At 35.9% G+C, this 19,146-nt stretch overlaps 2 protein-coding genes and 1 pseudogene across 2 annotated transcripts in view; 2 read left to right on the top strand and 1 right to left on the bottom strand.

Annotated features, from left to right (window-relative positions):
* Positions 1–19,146, top strand: part of LOC140237526 (DC-STAMP domain-containing protein 2-like) — a 116,663-nt gene that overhangs the window by 67,180 nt on the left and 30,337 nt on the right. The gene's annotated exons all lie outside the window — the stretch shown is intronic.
* On the top strand, positions 856–1,854 carry LOC140237907 (uncharacterized). Its single transcript, XM_072317834.1, has one exon. The coding sequence runs from the start codon at positions 856–858 to the stop codon at positions 1,852–1,854; it is 999 nt and encodes a 332-aa protein (XP_072173935.1).
* LOC140237783 (uncharacterized) lies at positions 15,953–18,865 on the bottom strand (annotated as a pseudogene).

Raw genomic sequence — 19,146 nt, 5'->3', positions numbered from 1 at the left:
GCGTGTAGTATTTTTAAAAGTTCGCTATCTTCTCACTTTCATAGTAACCAAATTTCGCATTTCCAGGTTAGTGGTATGTGATGTGTGTCCTCCAGATTCTTGTGCAGTTCTGCTAGGCTACTAAATGCACTTTTTCATCTAGTGCAATTGTGCAACATCAGTACAACAAAAATGATATAACAACGCAATACTGATATCGTAAGTAAACTGCGTCTATTCCAGGTATCTTTCCGGTACACGTCTATTTCTCAGTGGATTCTTCTTAGACACTGGCCCCTTTTCCTCTTTTCTCGTTCTAATTTTCTCAGGAATGCGGGACTAGCCTCCGTCAACTTACAGGCTCTTGTATTTTTAGCCGATCGCTGCTCCCTTCGCGTGTAGTATTTTTTAAAGTTCGCTATCTTCTCACTTTCATAGTAACCAAATTTCGCATTGTCAGGTTAGTGGTATGTGATGTGTGTCCTCCCGAGTCTTGTGCAGTTCTGCTAGGCTACTAAATGAACTTTTCCATCTAGTGCAGTTGTGCAACATCAGTACAACAAAACAAAGATAACGCGATACTAATATCGTAGGTAAACTGCGTCTATTCCAGGTATCTTTCCGGTACACGTCTATTTCTCAGTGGATTCTTCTTAGACACTGGTCTTGAACACATGCATAAGACTAATCTTTCCTCAAGACTTTCGACCCCGGGAATGATTCGAAATAGAGGATAGAGGGCGCTATGGAATAGCGAACACGCGTTTTGTTGCTCGTCTCAAAAGTGGCTACAATTTTCCAGATTTGGGACTCCAAGGCCATTTTTCTTCAAACAATCTCTGCAGTATCTTACTCATTACTCATCGTAGATCGAGTATGGATCAACAACAGAGCAAAAGACCTCAACGACTAGCTGCTACGAGGCCGAAAACTTATGTACCATTTCAACCTGCTCGAAAGGCCCAACCAGCTACGGCACGGAACAGCCCGCCAAATTTGAATGCTCGGTCCGCGAGCCGGGCAAGCCTTGCTAGCCCGGTGAACTCAGCCACTACGCCGCCAGACAACAGCGACACGCTACCAGTTGTAGAAGCTGAGGGTGATGACGTCATCAATATGGCGCCTGCAACCACGTCTTACGAAAGTCGATCACCCTCCCAGTCCTCTTGCCAGGCCGTTGCGGAACCTGTGGTGGAGAGAGAAGGTATTTCATCGAACATGGAAGAATATTTTCAGAAGGCAACTGAGAGGTTCGAGAGGATGATCAGCAGTGCGGTGGAGAACTTCCTGGATAAGCTGCACCAGCTCGAGCTGAATCTTGGAGCTTCGTTGGAATTTGAGCGGAAGCGTGTAGACGACCTGGTGGAAAATCAAAAGGGCATGAAAAGCAAATTAGAAGCCATGGAAAAAGAAATAGCAGAGCTCCAACTGGAAGTTCAGAGAAACAAAGCGGCCAACAACAAAAGCGAGAGGTTCTCCAGAAGAAACAACATCAGGCTGGTGGGTATTCCGGAAGCTCCTCAAGGCGAACGCGAAGATCCTGTCACCATAGTGGAGGAGATCCTCCATTCCAAGTTTAAGGTGAAGACGAAAGTGGAGAGAGCCCATCGTGACGGGAAAAAAGTCGAAGGTCGTCCCAGGCATATTCTAGTGAAGCTTCTCTCGTATAGAGAAAAGGTCGACATCATGCGCCGTGCCCGCGAGACCCTGAAGGATGAAAGGTATTTCATCACAGATGATCTCACCCCAACGGACCTGGAGGAAAAAAAGAAGTGGACAAAACAAGTTCAGGATCTATACAACAAAGGAACAAAACTGAAGTTTTACTCCGGCAAATGGCGACAGGCTGGTGGCATCCCCTTCAACTTTGAGTGAAGGACGACCTACATGTATGAAGATAAGTGCTAAATAATTGCTGTATATCTATGATTCGTATGAATCTGATAAGAATATATGGATATTGACTAATAACCATTTGGATTGTTTTGTTTTGTTTTGTTTTGTTTTTGTAACAAATTACGTGCAACGCTCATTTGGCATATATGGCAATTTATTTATTTATTTATTGATTTATTTTTTAGTTCTTGTATCAAACTTACACTGTGTCCTCAATCAAGAAAGCTATACAAATGCTTCTCCATTTGATATTAATGAGAAATAAAGCTATTTGAGAAGCTCACTTTGAGGTATAATTATATTTGATTTGAATTTTATGTATGAATCCGACAAGTAAGACAAATTTCAAGAAATCAGTTGTTTCATTTGGCCCTCAGCCTCCTATAATAGATCTCAGTCGTAATCATTTTATGTAACTTTAATGTGGGCGTGCGCTCATGTTAAAGAGTGTTGCTGCCGTCCGTCCGTGCTGTTACACAACATGTATTTTTTTTCAGAATGATTACGCGCGGGCGGAAGGTGGCGTACTGTTCAATATCAGTACTGTTTGATGCTCCATCCTTTAATCTGTGTTATAGTGAAAAGGCAAGACGCTTGTGTGCAATGTGTGATACATAAAAAAAGAACACTTTATTAGGAAAACAGCCGAGTATTCTTTTTTTTTTTAGCTGGCAAATTGCAAATAATTTTCAGAGCAGTTTCTAAAAGTCTGACTTTCTCACCATGGTCTTGTGTACATTCTTATCGCAACAATCTGTACTGAGACCACAAGTTATCATTCATTTGCTCTCATCTCTTTGCTGTTGTCTGGATATTCACAGTTCTTTTGCACACATGCAGATGTAGAATGTGATTCATGTACTGCACATAGTACATTTGCATAGTATGGGAGGAAGGCCCGAGGCCTATAGTAATGGGCTTACGGATCTTTAATGATATTTGATCTGGATTTTATGTATGAATCCGATAAATATGAATTTTAAGCAATCAGTTGTTTCATTGGGCACTCTTATAGATCTCAAACATCAGTAGTAATCATTTTATGTAACTTTGTGGGTGTGCGCGCATGTTAAAGGGTGGTGCTACCGTCCGTCCGTGCTGTTACACAACATGTATTTTTCAGAATTATTACGCGCGGGCCAGTACCGTATAATATACGGCACTGGCGCGGGCGAAAGGTGGTGCATACTGTGCATGCAGTATGAGTACACACAAGTACTGTTTTACGCTCGACTGTGTAATAGTGTATTGGCTCAGAGTAATGTTACTTTGACTACGTTAGTATCAGGTAGTCTCGGAATATATTGAGAAGAATAGACGAAGAGTTTGTTCGCAGAAACCGATAGGTCCATTTTGAAGATTTTGAAATACGGTCTCTGTCATAATGTACAAAATAATACCTGTTAAATGATATATTGATCACTACATATAAAGGTATATTTTTGAAGTTATGGTCAAAAGAAGCAAATTTTTTCTTATTATTCTCTTTGTTTTTCTTGACCTTTAATCGCAAATATCTCCATTTGACAAATGTGGACTCGTCGGTTTCTGCAAGCGGGCTCTTCAGATATTATTACAAATGGTGGCTAGTACTGTTTAATATACAGACCCATCGGTACATGTATAAGGCCTATGTCCCGATAATGATCAAGTCAGCTGTGTGATTGCTTGACATGAATTGAATTCATGACTCCTACATCGCTGTTTTCTCTGTTCGATGTCTGAATTGGTACATTCTTTTGTATTTACTATATGCATATACAATAATATGTTTATATACACGACGGGAATGATGTAGTCGCTACCAGTCATCCATCTTATATGACAGGACAATCTAATTTGAGTATTGATGAATCCATCACTGAAACGTAAATTATATTTTTTAATTAATGATGTGTTATAATAAGCTGGTATATAGGATTACAGTTATTACAAAAGTAACACGTATGAGAGATATTTACAGATTATAAGATAAATTTTTATTCATTTCATATATACTTCCCTGTGCTATTGTCCGTCCGTGCTGGCATACTCACCTTTTCAGACTGTCTGTGCGCGGCCATACAGCCAAGCACCATGACTTACCTTTGATATTCGAATTTTCAGTTTTAAGGTAACCTTTTTTTCAGTAAGTATAAAGCACTAGATGAATAGATTGTCAGCATGAATTAAGTCGCCCAAGAAGAATACGTGTACTTCTATGATCTAAATCCCCTCTCCGGTAACTGCAGCTCACTCAATTTGGGGGAAAGTTATCAAACTGAGGTGGGAGTGAGTATGGATCAGTTAGATAATTCTCCTTGTTTTTTGTTTTTTTTTCTTCTGAACGTTTCAGTCCTTGTTTTTGTGTTTGAGTAAGAAGTCTAGATATCCGCATGTAAAAGGCAAGACGATTGTGCGCGGGGTGTGTTATATATAAACATTTTTGTTAGGAAAACAGCCGAATATATATGTATATATGTATATATATATATATATTTTTTTTTTTTTTTTGGCAGACTGAAATTGACATCCAGAGCAGTTTATACACTTCGTCTTTCTCATCATGGTTTACAGTCTTATCACAACAATCTGTACTGAGACCACAAGTCATAAAACCATTTGCTTTTTTTTTTTCTCTAACGCAAATTGTTTAGATTTTTTAAAATTCTTTTTCACATGCATAGATGAAGACGGTGATTCACGTACTGCACATAGTATTAGTGCAATAACATGATATGGGGAGGAAGGCCCGAGGCTTATAGTAATAGCCCTACATCTGGATCTTATGTATGAATCCGATAAACAAGAAGAATTTTAAGAAATCAGTTGTTTCATTTGGCACTTCTATAGATTTTAGTCGTAATTATTAAACATGTAACTTTATGTGGGTGTGCGCGCATGTTAAAGGGTGGTGTTACCGTCCATCCCTGCTGTTACACAACATGTATTTTTCAGAATGATTACGTGCGGGCGAAAGGTGATGTACTGTGCATGCAGTATGAGTACTTTTTTACGCTCGTCTGTGTAATAGGGAATAGGCCCAGAGTGGTGTTACTTTGACTACGTTAGTATTAAGTAATCTAGGAATTTATTGATAAGAATATGTATTATAAATGGTGGCTGGTACTGTTTAATACACAGACCCATCGGTACATGTATATTGGCCTATATCCCGATGATGATCGAGTCAGCTGTGTGATAGTTCGACATGGATCGAGTTCATGACTCCTATATCGGTGCTTTCTTTATTCGATGTCTGTACTGGTACATTTGAGGAGCTTGTTTGCAGAAACCGATGGGTCCATTTTTGAAGATTTTGAGGTACGGTCTCTGTCATAAAGTACAAAATATCACTTTTTAAATGATATCTTGGTCATTACATGTAAAGGTTCTTTTTTGAAGTTATGGTCAAAAGAAGCAAAAATTTTCTTATTATTCTCTTTATTTTTCTTGACCTTTGGTCGCAAATGTCTCCGTTTGGCAAATGTGGACTTATCGGTTTTTTGCAAACAGGCTCTTCATTTTTTCCCTCATTTTTTCCCTCGTATTTTCTAAGCATATACAATATTTAGCTTATATTAATACGATGAGAATGACATTGTCTGTAGTTGTTACCAGTCATCCACTCGATATGATAGGTTTGAATATTGATGAATTTATATCTAAAACGTTTTTTTTTTTTAAATGATTGATAGGTTATAGTAAGTTGATGCATAGGTTAATAGTTATTACAAACATCACAAGTATGAAAGGTATTTACAGATTATGAAAGGAATTCTTATTTACCTCACCACACCTGTACTGCTGTCCGTCCGTGCTGGCACACTTATCTTTTCGACTGTACTCTGTGCGCGACCGTCCGGTCATGCACAATGACTTGCACCGTGGCTGTATGCACAATCATTTGTGAGGTGATTGACTGCAAAACAGGTGTACAGGTTAACGATGTACTCTGAGGGTATTGCATGTTTTTTTTTTTTTTTTTTTTTTTTTACATATATTGATTATTATTCACATGCAGTTCAAGTTTTTTTTTTTTAAAGTGATCAGAATAGATTTACTGTTGAATTGTTATTGGAAATAACAGTGCTGTGTAATATGTGTAAACTTATTCTGATATTGAGTTGATAATGTGTGATTTTATATATATATTTTTCTTTTCTTTGTGGCCTCCACATTGTCGCTCCTTTTGTTCAACACAAATAATATACACTTTCTTTGTATATTTTTCTCCCAAAATGGATTCATTGCGTGAAAGCTTTAATCTGTTTATTACTCATCCACTTAGCATGATAAGCTATAGCTCATTTTCATGTGTATCTTGATTTTTTATTTAAAAAAAAAACCCCAACATTCTGCAATATCTGTTTGCCATTAACAATTTTTATCGACACCTTGATTACATCCATATTTTGTCAAGAGGATAGCCAATGTCCCATGTAGAAAAACAAGAAGATTAATTTATGAGACCTGCAACGCAGACATATTATGCTTTGTGCTGAAAATTAATGTTTTTTCATACACTTATTCAAGTCTGTTTATGTGTTCTATGTTCATTGTTTATGTTGTCAGAATTCTTTGTTTATTTGTGTTTGCCTACTCGCTGTACTCTCCATGAACTCGGAATTGTTTGTGCTTCACTTATGCCAGAATATGTCTTTCTCTTGCAACCTCACCAATTGATATGCTGTTATGTAGATCCTGCTTTTCATTATGGCTAATAGACCCAACCTAGCATTTGATTCCCTTGATGATGATGAACTCTTTGATTTGTTTAGACACTCCCCTACAGAATCAAGTCGGAATAATTCACATTCATCTGCTTTTATTGATAATTGTTTTGCCAATAATGTTAATTCGTCTTCACAAGATTTATATGATGATTTTGATTTTGAATATGATCCGGCCCAAATTTCTTCTAAGTATGTTACAGTTGATCAGTTTAAAGGTATCGTGAAAAATTTTTCTGGAAATATTTTTTCTATGTTACATTTAAACGTCAGGAGTATCAATAAGCATTTTGATGAATTACAGATATTATTAGATAATCAAAATAAACAACAAATTTCAGTTATAGGTTTAACTGAGACATGGTTATCATCTGATATTAATTTACCGTATGCAATAAATGGTTATAATTTAATAGTTAATAATAGATTGAATAGGACGGGTGGTGGGGTAGCGTTTTATTTGTCTCATGAATTTGATTACAACGTTTGCGATGAGTTAAATTCAATGAATGATATTATAGAATCTTTATTTGTGGAAATATCTGTTCCACAAAGTAAGAATATTATAATTGGTATTGTTTACAGACCCCCTAGTTCTAATCCTAATGATTTTTTGAATTGTATTACAAACGTGTTAAAGAGTCCCCTTTTTGTTAATAAAAATGTTTTTGTAATGGGTGATTTTAATATTGATTTGATAAAAAATGATATCATGTCACAAGAGTTTCTTGAAATACTTTTATCAGCCTCATTTTTGCCTTTAATCTCGAAACCCACACGTGTTACAAATCATTCCGCCACCCTCCTTGATAATATTTTTGGTAATTTATTACAATTTTTAGATTCTTCTATAATTTTATCCGATATGACTGATCATTTCCCAGTTATGGCTTGGTTTAATCTTAAGCATGCGGTTAATAAGTTTCATGTTCCTCCAACTAGACGAAGAGCCACACCAGAAAATTTAGCTAGCCTTGGTGCTAGCTTAGAAAGAGTTGATTGGTCTGGTGTTTGTGATAATGATGATGTTAATGTATCATGTGATAATTTTTTAGAGATAATTAATAGAAATTTAGATGAATGTATTCCTAAAATAAAAGATAAGTTAGTTAATTATAAAACATCCCCTAAGCTTCCATGGATTTCTAAATCCCTTTTGCGTTCTGTGAATAGGAAAAATAGGTTATATTATAAATATAAAATGAAAAAAACTGAAGAGTTAAAAAGGAAATATACATCGTATAAAAATGTTTTAACTAAAGTTATACGATTTGAAAAGAGGAAATATTATGCGATTCAGTTAGAAAAATATAAACATGATATGAAGAATACATGGAAGGTATTGAAACAGGCCATGAATGTATCAAAAAAGAAATCAAGTATTACAAAAATTCGATTCGATGATAGAATTTTTGAAGATTCTGGTGATATGGCAAATATTTTTAATTCTTATTTTTCAATGATTGGAGAGAATTTGGCGAAAGAAGTACCACCGTCTAATACACATTTTTCACATTTTTTAGGTGAATCTAATTCTAGTTCTATTTTTTTCGTTCCAACTACGAAACATGAAATAATGGATATTGTTGCTGGAATGAATAACAAACGCAGTGCGGGTTATGATGACATAAGTAATTTCATTTTAAAGGGTATTATATCTTCAATTGTGGACCCACTTGTACATATTTTCAATAAATCTATGTTATATGGCGTTTTTCCTGATCAAATGAAAATTGCTAAGGTTGTCCCTTTATTTAAAAAAGGAGATGATCTTGATGTCAGCAATTATAGACCCATTTCTTTACTTTCATCCTTATCTAAAATTTTAGAAAAATTAATATTTAAAAGAACAATTAATTTTCTTAACTCTCATAATGTTTTTGTAAACTCTCAATTTGGGTTTCGTCGGAAACACAGCACTATTCACGCTCTATTGAAGTTTATTGATAATGCCGCGCATACAATAGATAATCATTCGCATCTTGTTGGTATCTTCCTGGACTTCTCCAAGGCCTTCGATACAATTAATCATGACATTTTATTTCATAAATTGTCACATTATGGCATAAGGGGGAAGGCCTTGGAGTGGTTCAGGAGTTACCTGCAAAACCGAGAACAATATGTATCTCTGAACGAGAATAACTCAAGTTTCAAATTTATTAAATGTGGCGTCCCTCAGGGTAGTATATTAGGTCCTTTACTTTTTATTGTTTACATCAATGATTTTTGCAGGTCATCTGATACACTCTCATTTATACTTTTTGCTGATGACTCAAATGTTTTCTTTTCCCATCAAGACCCATTTACTTTAATTGACACCGTCAACTCTGAATTGAAAAAAGTGACTCAATGGATAAGAGCTAATAAATTATCACTTAATCTCCAGAAAACTAAGTATATGCTTTTTAGTAAATCCATAGAAACATTAAGCACAGATCTTATTTTTGATGGTACTCAATTAGAACGTGTATCCCACATAAAATTCCTTGGTATTACAGTGGATGATAAGCTTTCGTGGAGGCCTCATATTATCAACATAAGTAAAATAATTTCACGAAATATTGGTATTATCAACAGACTTAAGTTTCACATTCCATCGTCGTCTTTGTTAACGTTGTATTTTTCTTTAATATTACCTTATCTTAATTACGGAATTTTAGCATGGGGTAGCGCCCATCAAACTTTATTAGATAAATTATTATTATTACAAAAGAAAGTACTTCGTATTATTTGTGGGGTTTCGCCACGTTCTCATTCAGATTCATTGTTCATTGAATATAAGATTTTAAAAATTAAAGATTTGTTTCTTTTTCAATTGGGCCAGTTCATGTTCAATTATAACACAAATGCTCTTCCCAATATTTTTAATTCAATGTTTCCACGAAATCAATCTTTTCATGATTATCCTACTAGGAGCTCTAATGAGTTTCACTTACCCCTTTTGAGAACCTTATTAGCTCAGAACACATTTATATACATCGGCCCTAAATTTTGGAATTCATTAGGTCCTGAAATAAAAAATTCTTCATCGTTATACATTTTTAAGCGTAATTTGAAATCTTTTTTGTTAAATTCTAGCTAAGATATTTATTTTCATTACCCATACAGGTTACAGCAAACATGAGGGTCATCATCGGTTATTTAATTCATTATTACGCAGTGAAAAACGGCATTACTAGGCAATGAAATACGGCATGTTATTTGCATAATTTCTACACAGCTGCGTGCAGTCACCAGCTGTTCGAAGCACCTCATCAATTCTCTCTTCCGTTTCTCTTGTTCAGCGTGTAGGCATTCTCTATCTTTCCTCTCCCTCCCTCTCCCTCCCCCTTCTCTCTCATTTCTCTCTCTCTCTCTCTCTCTCTCTTTCTTCCTTTCCCTTTCTTCCACTAATTCTGTTTTTGTCCCATTCCGTTCGATTGTATCTCCTTAGTTTAGTTATGCCATGTTGTTGTGCATATGTGTAATGTATTTGTAATTGTATGTGTATTTTTGGAAGAAATTCTTGAGTGGTCCACAATCTACAAGCACTGCTTTTTAGTGGACCTCTCAGTTCTCTTTTTTTTTCTCCTCAAAATATAACTTTGTATTTTCCCGTATGTATACATGATTCATCTCTATTAGTTTGTTGGATATCGTTAATCCTTCGCACTTTGTACTGTATACATGCTTATGATGGATTTTCTGATTTACCTCGTGTTATGTTTTGTTGGAAAGAAAATGAGAATGAAATAAATGAATTGAATTGAATTGAATTGAAAATAGGCCTCTCCGTCCCAGTATCTTAGTTGTAATCATGTACATTGTATTGATAAGTGAAAATAAAGGACATGTTGACATATAGTATTATACCAGGTCCTTGGTCCTATTCTGGACACATGACAGGTAATGACCCACTTATAATACTGAAACAGTGAATAAATAACAATATAGCTACAGAGTTGTGAGGTTGACAACAATTACACAAAATTAATTAATCACCGTACATTTCACCACGCAGTGCAGTGCATACACTGTATTGCATTTCTGATTTGCTGAAGTGTAAATAAACTTTACTGTTTTTTATTTTCTTCCTGGATACGTATTACATAATTTTTGAGTGTTTTAAGTGTCAATGACTCATTTCATTAATAGTATTTTGTCCAGGATGTTCCATCACATTTTCTAACTGATCAAATGAAATTCGAATAAATCATTATTATATATGTCCGCGATACATGCATTTCCAAGTGTTCGCGTGTCAATCCAATTATACTAATTTATACACTTTCTGGATTAGTTCCAAATGTCATTCCAGTAAATCATTACATTCATTCATTTAATGGAATAATTCTACTTTATTACTACATACTACTAAGTGCCTTTCATACTTACATATTACATTTCTAAGTGACTAACGCCCCCCCCCCCCCCGTTCTGTTCTTTTCTTGCATAGAATATGGTGAATGATAAAACTACTGCATATCTAATGTCTTGATATAATGCAGTGGGACTTTGTTGGGATTTATATGTTTTGAGTGGGCCTTTCAGTCGTTTGTTTTCAAGTGTTGTCTGCCCCTTGCTCCGATTCCGATGGCAAGAAAGGAAGGCGTATAGCCCTTGCGTTTTAGTTCATTCAGCAATACTTTGTATTTATCTGTATTCATCTACTTTTCTTTTATGAGCGGACTCGGTTCGAATGGTACTGTGGAGGATTTCCTATATTAACAGAAATAATGTTCTAGCGTGTTCAAAAGCATAACCTCCAAAAAATTAGCTCATGAATGTGATCGGTTGTGACAACTTAAAGAAAAAATATTCACAGAAGGAAATTAATGAAATTTCAATTACACATATTTAGAAAGCAAAATATTTGACTCTTCGGTGAATTACTTATCGACAACTATCAACAACAAAAAGTTGAGGGTTTGATATATTAGAAACAGAAACCGTACACACTCTGAGATACACTCGTCAAGTTACATAAAAAATTATTACTTGGAACTGTATATTAAATGACAGAGATAAGGCAGTTAAATTATAGGTCTATGAATCAAAGTTAAGTGTTGCCGTGGCTGTTAAGAAAACAGTTTTGGGAGATGTATTGTAACCGTCCGGTAAGATGGTGAGGTAAATGACGATGCCGTTTATGAGGATGGAGAAGAAGTTGTCTTGGTAGCGATGACGCTGATAACCATGGAGATGTCTAGAAACTGCTAGAGTGTCTGAGGGCGATGATGCTGATGATGACGAAGAAGACATCGAGTCAAGGTAGCGATGACGCTGATGACGATGAAGAAGACATCAAGTCAAGGTAGCGATGACGCAGATGACAAGACATCGTGTCAGCGTAGCAATGACGCTGATGACGATGAAGATGTCGAGAAACCCCGAAGGCGAAGTCTAATAAGACTAAAAACTAGTTGATGGTGAGGAAAAGAGCTGAAGAATCCATCCGTTAAAAAGGGGGAAACCGTTGATAACGTAGAAATCAGTTTCATCAAAACGGTTAATTCACGATCCTCCGAAGTTTTCCAAGTTTTATATTCATGTCGATTGATAACACAGCTGACAAGTAAAGTCTGGATGAAACTTGCTGCAAGCTTTAGCTGTTGTCTTAATAATTTGTAAAAAGTTCAGCAAACAGTCAAAATATTTCTCTTCGAGAGTGTTAAAAAGGCAATCGTTATCTCTATCTCTCAAAATGCCTTTACACTAAGCCGTGGCAACGAGAAAACAAACTACTGTTAAAAGAGCGTGATGCGCGTATATAATATAACGCACCTGCACTAATTATATCACATTATTACCAAACAAAAGAACATGAACATTCATACATTTTATATACATTACTGCATGAATCCGATAGAATACATCAACTGTGGCTATATAAAATCTTCGATAAATACATACCGCATTGGGTACATGCTACAGAACTGTCAATTCAACAATTATGGTTTGCTTTACTCTTTTTAGTAAGACTACTGTCCATGAACTGTCGGTGGAGGCATTATGTTTGGGGGTTTTCCGTCTAATCATTCATCCGAAATCTAGCCTGTGGATGTGCTTATCAACTCTTGGTTGCACATTGCTTAAGATTGAAGGTCAAAGTCATATTCTTTAAAAAGTTAACAATTATTCCCATATCCATGCAATGCCTGAATTTCGAAGTACTTGAATGCATTGTGTACATAAATGTATTTCCAGATAGATTCTCTAGGGAAAGTTTTGGGCCACGGTTTCAAATGGCAATGGTCAAAGGTCCAGTGAATTTGCTCAAATGTCCACAGCAGTTTCATTCTTAATCAAAAAATAAATAAATGCTAATTTTCAATCCGTTTTAGCTCGTTAGGATTGACGGTGACCCCCCATTTTCTTTACATGTTGTGAAAGCTGATGATTTGTAGATATCACTTTACGGGTGGTTGATGTTGGCAAAATGATTGAAAGATACCGGAATCAAAGTCCTCAATGAAATAAAAAGTGAGATTTCAAAGTTATGCATCAAATTTAAAGTTCACTCGAGCGTATCTCAATCATCCTCGGCCGATTTCCACCAAGATTTCAATATGTTGTAGCTTGTTGAATTCTCTTTCAGGAGCGTATAGTCTCAGCATTTAGATTGGATGACGTCATCACCTCGAAAAAAAAATCGATTGAAAGTAACCTTGTCAAATTTGACCGGTTTCAGTGTTATCTCTATGGGAGTGCATTTTTTTTTTTCTCCTGGAAATAAAAGTTGACATGACTATCTTTATCTAGCACTCGCTTCCTTATTATTCGATGAATTTCTCTCAGATTTGAATAATATGTTGTAGCTGAAACCTTGGGCTATCCGTATTAGGCCTACACATCGGAATCACATTAAAAAAAAAAAAAGAGCTTCGATGTAGGGCGATATTTCTTCTTTCTGCGACTTTCTTTGCAATAGCTCGAGAAAAACAGGCCCTATCATCCCCATATTTTGCACTTGTTTAGTCCATGCCACGTACATCATTTCATAAAGACAACTAACTTATCAGACACCATCTTGGGTAGGTAAATTTGGGTCAAAGGTCATAAATATCTTGTATCTTGGTAAATACACGTCCCATCTTTCCCCATATTTTGCAGTCGTAAAAAGGTACAACAATCATTTCACAAAATAACTTTTTGCTCAGGCGTCATCTTGACTGTGCAAAGTGGGGTCAAAGGTCAAATATACCTCATTCTGTAGCTTCATTATGTGTGGTATCACCGCCATATTTTGCACACACATGGGACACGATACATGGATAATTTTGCAAACTTAACGACTCTTTGGTCAGACGCCATCTTGGCTGTGCTATGAGTTCAAAGGTCAAAAATTATTTCTTTTGTATCTTGGTTACTACATACCCTACAGGGGCCAGATTTTGCACATAATGTAGACCATTGTTACCTTGATCATTTCATAGAATGACGACTTTTTACTCAGACGACATATTGGCTGTGCGAAGGAAGGGTCAAAGATCAAGACTAGTCGTCCTGTACCCTTGTAATTACATTCCCCAGCATCACTCCCATGTTGTGCACACACTTAACCATGCCATTTGCATCGCTTCAGGAAAATAACAGCTTTCTAATTATACGCCATCTTGGCTGTGTAAAGTAGGGACAAGGATTAAAGAAAAAAAAATCTCGTCCTGTATCTTAGTAGATACATGGCGTATTGCCCCCATATTTTCCATAGATAAAATATTTGTCGAAATGATGCTTAAAGATTAAAAAAAAAAATCTTTATTTTGTATCTTGGTTAGCATAAATGCCTTAAAGATCAGATTTTGCACATGGTATGGACCATGCTACCTGGATCATTTCATAAAATAATGACTTTTTCCTCAGACGCCATCTTGGCTGTGCGAGGTAGCGTCAAAGGTCAAAAATATCTCATCTTGTATCTTGATGAATACATGTCGTATTATAATGCCCCCATATTTTGCACACATAAATCATGTCAAGAGAATCATTTCATAAGGTAACCACTTTTTCTTCAGATGTCATCTTGGATGTGTAAATGATGTTTAAAAGTATACAATTTTTATTTTGTATCTTAGTATATGCCCTATCAAATTCTAAATTCAGTATCCAAGATGGCAGGTTTGATTCCCTTTCTGGATGAGAATCTTAACATTACATGGCCAATTGCCCCTCATCACCGATGAAACTGATCGGGTCAAGTTTATTGGGAACAGTACTCAAAATATTTCTTTCCAGATACATCGGATCACCTAATTTGTCAGTCATGACAAATTTTTAGTCTGATTTTTTTTTTTGGGGGGGGGGTTAATTAATGCCCCATGGAATAATTGGAAAGTGCAGATTAAGTTGTGATGGATAAGCAGTTGATATTGTGTGTGAAGAGATGGAATAGCTTTAAACCATTTGCGAAAATTGATAAAGATCATACTACTCGGAGAGGTGTTCAAAGTTTCATGATGGAAGTCTGCTTCTAAGTCGCTCAGATATCCAAACAAATACTGAAATAAGTGGTCCTAATATGTGAATCATACTGTTACTAGGATATCTTTGTTTCTGGATATCGAAGCCATTTCCAGACCACTATTAGAGTATTTCATGTCGTTCCAATAAACGAATTTCAGATAAAAAATATAACAGAGGGGGATTTGAATAAATTGATTTTTAAAATTAAACATTTTTGGTTATTATAATAACAGAAAAGCAGGAGACCGCGATCATAAGCAGCTGCTTGACATGGATCGAGGCCTCGGGGTAAAATTCGAGACTTAAAATCGATTTACGTATCTGTATGACGGACGTGTCTACAAAATAGAATCAATAGTCAAATTCAAAATATCGTAGTAATTTATGAAGTCAAAAATAAAGGGGAAATTAAAAATAGTTATCATTTATTTGTTATCAATAGGCATTCATACTGTGCTGAGGTGAGTGCTGTGCTGTGCTGTGCTGAGCTGTGCATGCGATGAATTTTGTTAATTTAATGTTTGGGTATATACCTGATTGAGTTGCTTCTGGTGTATATTGTGTCACATGTATGTCTGCTACGTACTTCTGTATACAATATCAACAATTTTGATGTGCAGCAAATTACTAAACTAGTACTATATCAATATAAACTGTTTATGAGTGAACATAAAAACCTAAAAACTTCATATCACTCATACATCATATTTCGATAAAAGATATTTTTTCATAAGTGCCTTAAAAGAATATTCATTCATCAAATTCATTCATTCATCAAATAAACGTTGAATTCATTTTAGAATGTTATTTTTTTATTGTTCATAATTTATGACAGGTTTGTCATCATCTCAGAAAATTTGGCAAACTGAAGTCCCATCTCAACAAATGCAATTACATTCCTGTAATACCAAAGTACAAATGAATTAACACAGATTAGGTGTTGATTGTGCAGCGGCAATAACTTCAAGAGAATTAGCAATCCTTTCGAGAAGAGAATTATGTTGGGGCAAGATGACCAATCTCTCTCTCTCTCTCTCTAATTCCACAAGCTGCTGACTAGCGGATGGCGTATAGGTAGCCGGGGGATGAGTCGCAGGGGGATGTGTCACAGGGGGATGAGATGCAGAGGGGCGAGTCGCAGGGGTATGAGATGCAGGGCAATGATTCTCTGGTATGGGAGTGGGTGGTTGCCTAGGAGATGAAAGCCCATATGGAGCATTGGAGATGAATCCCAGGGAGCTCTGGCGATGCTGAACCTTGAATCAACTGCTGCATGAGGTTCGAGGCAGTGTCACTGACACTCTCATTTGTGCTCTAAAGGATAAACAGTAAACATAAATTAAAAAAGGTAACAGATCATGTTTTCTATTGAAGAGGTCTATGTATCCATCACAAGATTATCTTTTGGGACTTACTTCATGTCTCTTTCCTTGTCAGATAACAATGTTATAACTAATTACTTGAATCTGACCAAAACCTTCAAAAGAAACAGTGATGCATTAAAGTATTAGTATCCAAGCTGTTTAATCAAAATCTAAAGATCAATTGCTTTTATAATGTTATAAGCCAATAGAAGTTTAAACACAAAGGTCCACTTTTTTAAATCTAAACTAACAGGAATCAGAATGTTTTGTTGGAAATTGTAGTTTGGTAGAATTGAACGATAAAAATGCAAATGCTCACTAACAAACAAGATAAATGGCCATGAAACACTTTCCCAACTTGACATGGACTGAAGCCCGCTTCAGTTTCCTGTCCCCTCACACCAACCACTGACTCCTTCGCCAATACCTCCAGCACAGTTTCCATTATGGGTTTGATTTTTATGCTTCCCCCACTTGCATGTGTATCATAAATGTCAACAGTCAGTAAGTTGTACGTTGATGTCACATCAGTCAGTTTGAAGTGACCTGCTATGAGTACATATCATATAGGGAACAATATACTGAGTTGAGAGAGACAGACTCGATTACATGACTGCGTTTGGCCAGAACTTGGAACAACATTCCCATACGCTGTGACTGTCTGCTCATACACTGATACTACCCACACAGGGAACACCTGCTTCTGCAGTACCCTGAGAATGAGCGATGTGTGGTTGAGACCTCTGGTCGCTAAAGCTCAGACACCATGTCTGGCCTGATTATGTAAATATATTGCTTATTTCAATAATCTGTTGCAATTGCAATGGTGAAAGGATTCGTCCTTCCCATAATTTTGCCGATTGGTACATGATTTCTTGTTGCCCTACATTTAATACGAAAAGTAATTTGCTGTTTCCCTATGACTATACTGTCAGTGATCTGTATGTTAGAAGTTTTGTATAATATGAGAGGTATCATATAAGACAAAGGTAAATCAAATTATGAATCCATATATGAGGGCTTATATGATCCAGTGAAGGATTGAAGTGTATCAACTGCATACTATTAATGTGTTTCTTTCGGTAAAAATGCTGTTTGCTTCAATTTATCTGGAATTGATTGATTGTTCAGAGCAATCATTGTGATCACTGTTGACACTGTGCTAGGATATGACGGAAAAAAAAAAGAATGATTACAGAGGCTGTACATATTACAACTATCAATTGCGCTAATACAAAATATGAAAATTAAAGAGTTGTGTCACTGACATGTATCTTTAGAGTGCTTGTTTTTGGTGATTTAATAATGGTTGAATCAATTTATCTAAGATTATAAATCTATTTCGAAGCAGCCATTACAATGACTGATGACACTGTACCGAGATATTAAAAGATATGACAGAGGCTGTACACATAACTGTAATAAAAAAAGAATGTGCCGATTCAACACCGTGCTGTATGATTATTCTGGTTACTTTGGTACGATGTTGCTGTTTCATTTCATTTGAGTTCGAAAATTTGCTGTCATTGCAATGAACTACACTGTAATGGGATACAGATTTGTAATATATATATATATATATATATATATATATATATATATACAAAAGGTAGCAGAGGCCTTACAAAAATAAATGGACTGAAGTTAATTCAATACAATATGTAGTCTGACAATAATTAGATATAAAATGCAACATTAGAAATCTTCAGTTTCAATGAAATATCGATATCTTAATTCCCTGTTAAGACATTGACTGGTGTGTGTATATGTATGGGTGTTCACAGATTCATGAATATGCATGACCTATTCAAATCATATTTCATTCCTTTTCAGTAATGTTTGCATGAAACATGTTATGCATGGTGACATTAGAAGACTACGCCTGGTGTGAACAGAAAAACACATGCATAGATATGAAACATTACCCGTTGCATTTCTCGCCGTCTTGTATTTGAGGGCCCTCTGCTTCAGGTCCTGCCATTTCTGTTTTATTTCCTCCTCTTGTCTGAAAAAAACCCCAACTGCGCTCAAGTGCCAGCTGCCTTCTTTCAGTACCTTTTTTTCCGCTTTTCCACCTAAAAACATAAATGAAAATGGAGAAAGTAATCACGACTACAAACAGTTATAGGAATTGACACAAACTATCAACGTATAATATTCTGGGCACATCTTGTACCAGTGTTTACACAGTACCATTTTGAGGAAATGGGAATGAATGTCTCTTTTGTTTCTGAGGAATATGTCTTGGTATGTGAAAAATACATGCACTAAAACAATCTGAACGAATAGTGAAGTTATGATGAGGCAAGTGTAAGTTTGTGTAAAACTTTCAGTGCAGGCTAACTAATATGGAACATTAGCATGGCCTGCCTTGCCAAACAGGGCCGACTTGTACTTCGCTACAAATTGGCACAGAGCCATGGTATCCCCCTCTTTCCAGTTGCTTTTTCTTTTCTTTTTTTTTTTAAGGCTGTGAAGAATCTTCCTGAAATTTCATAAAAAATACAGATTTCATTAAACAATGTAATGTATATATATTTGCTTCTCGTCATGGCAATTACAACTTATGTACTCTCTAAAAAAAGAAGAGTGAAAATTTTGGAGTGACCTCAGGGATCACTCGAAGATTTTGGAGTGATCCCTGAGGTCTCTCTAAAATGAGTGAAAATGAGCATTTTCACGCAAAATTCACTCCACTTTCACTCGAAACTCACTCTTTCCGTTATATTCACTCCTTCAAGAGTGAACATTTT

Source organism: Diadema setosum, chromosome 14 (assembly GCF_964275005.1).
Source record: "Diadema setosum chromosome 14, eeDiaSeto1, whole genome shotgun sequence".
Classification (NCBI taxonomy): Eukaryota; Metazoa; Echinodermata; class Echinoidea; order Diadematoida; family Diadematidae; genus Diadema; species Diadema setosum.
This window is presented reverse-complemented; position numbering and strand designations above follow the sequence as displayed.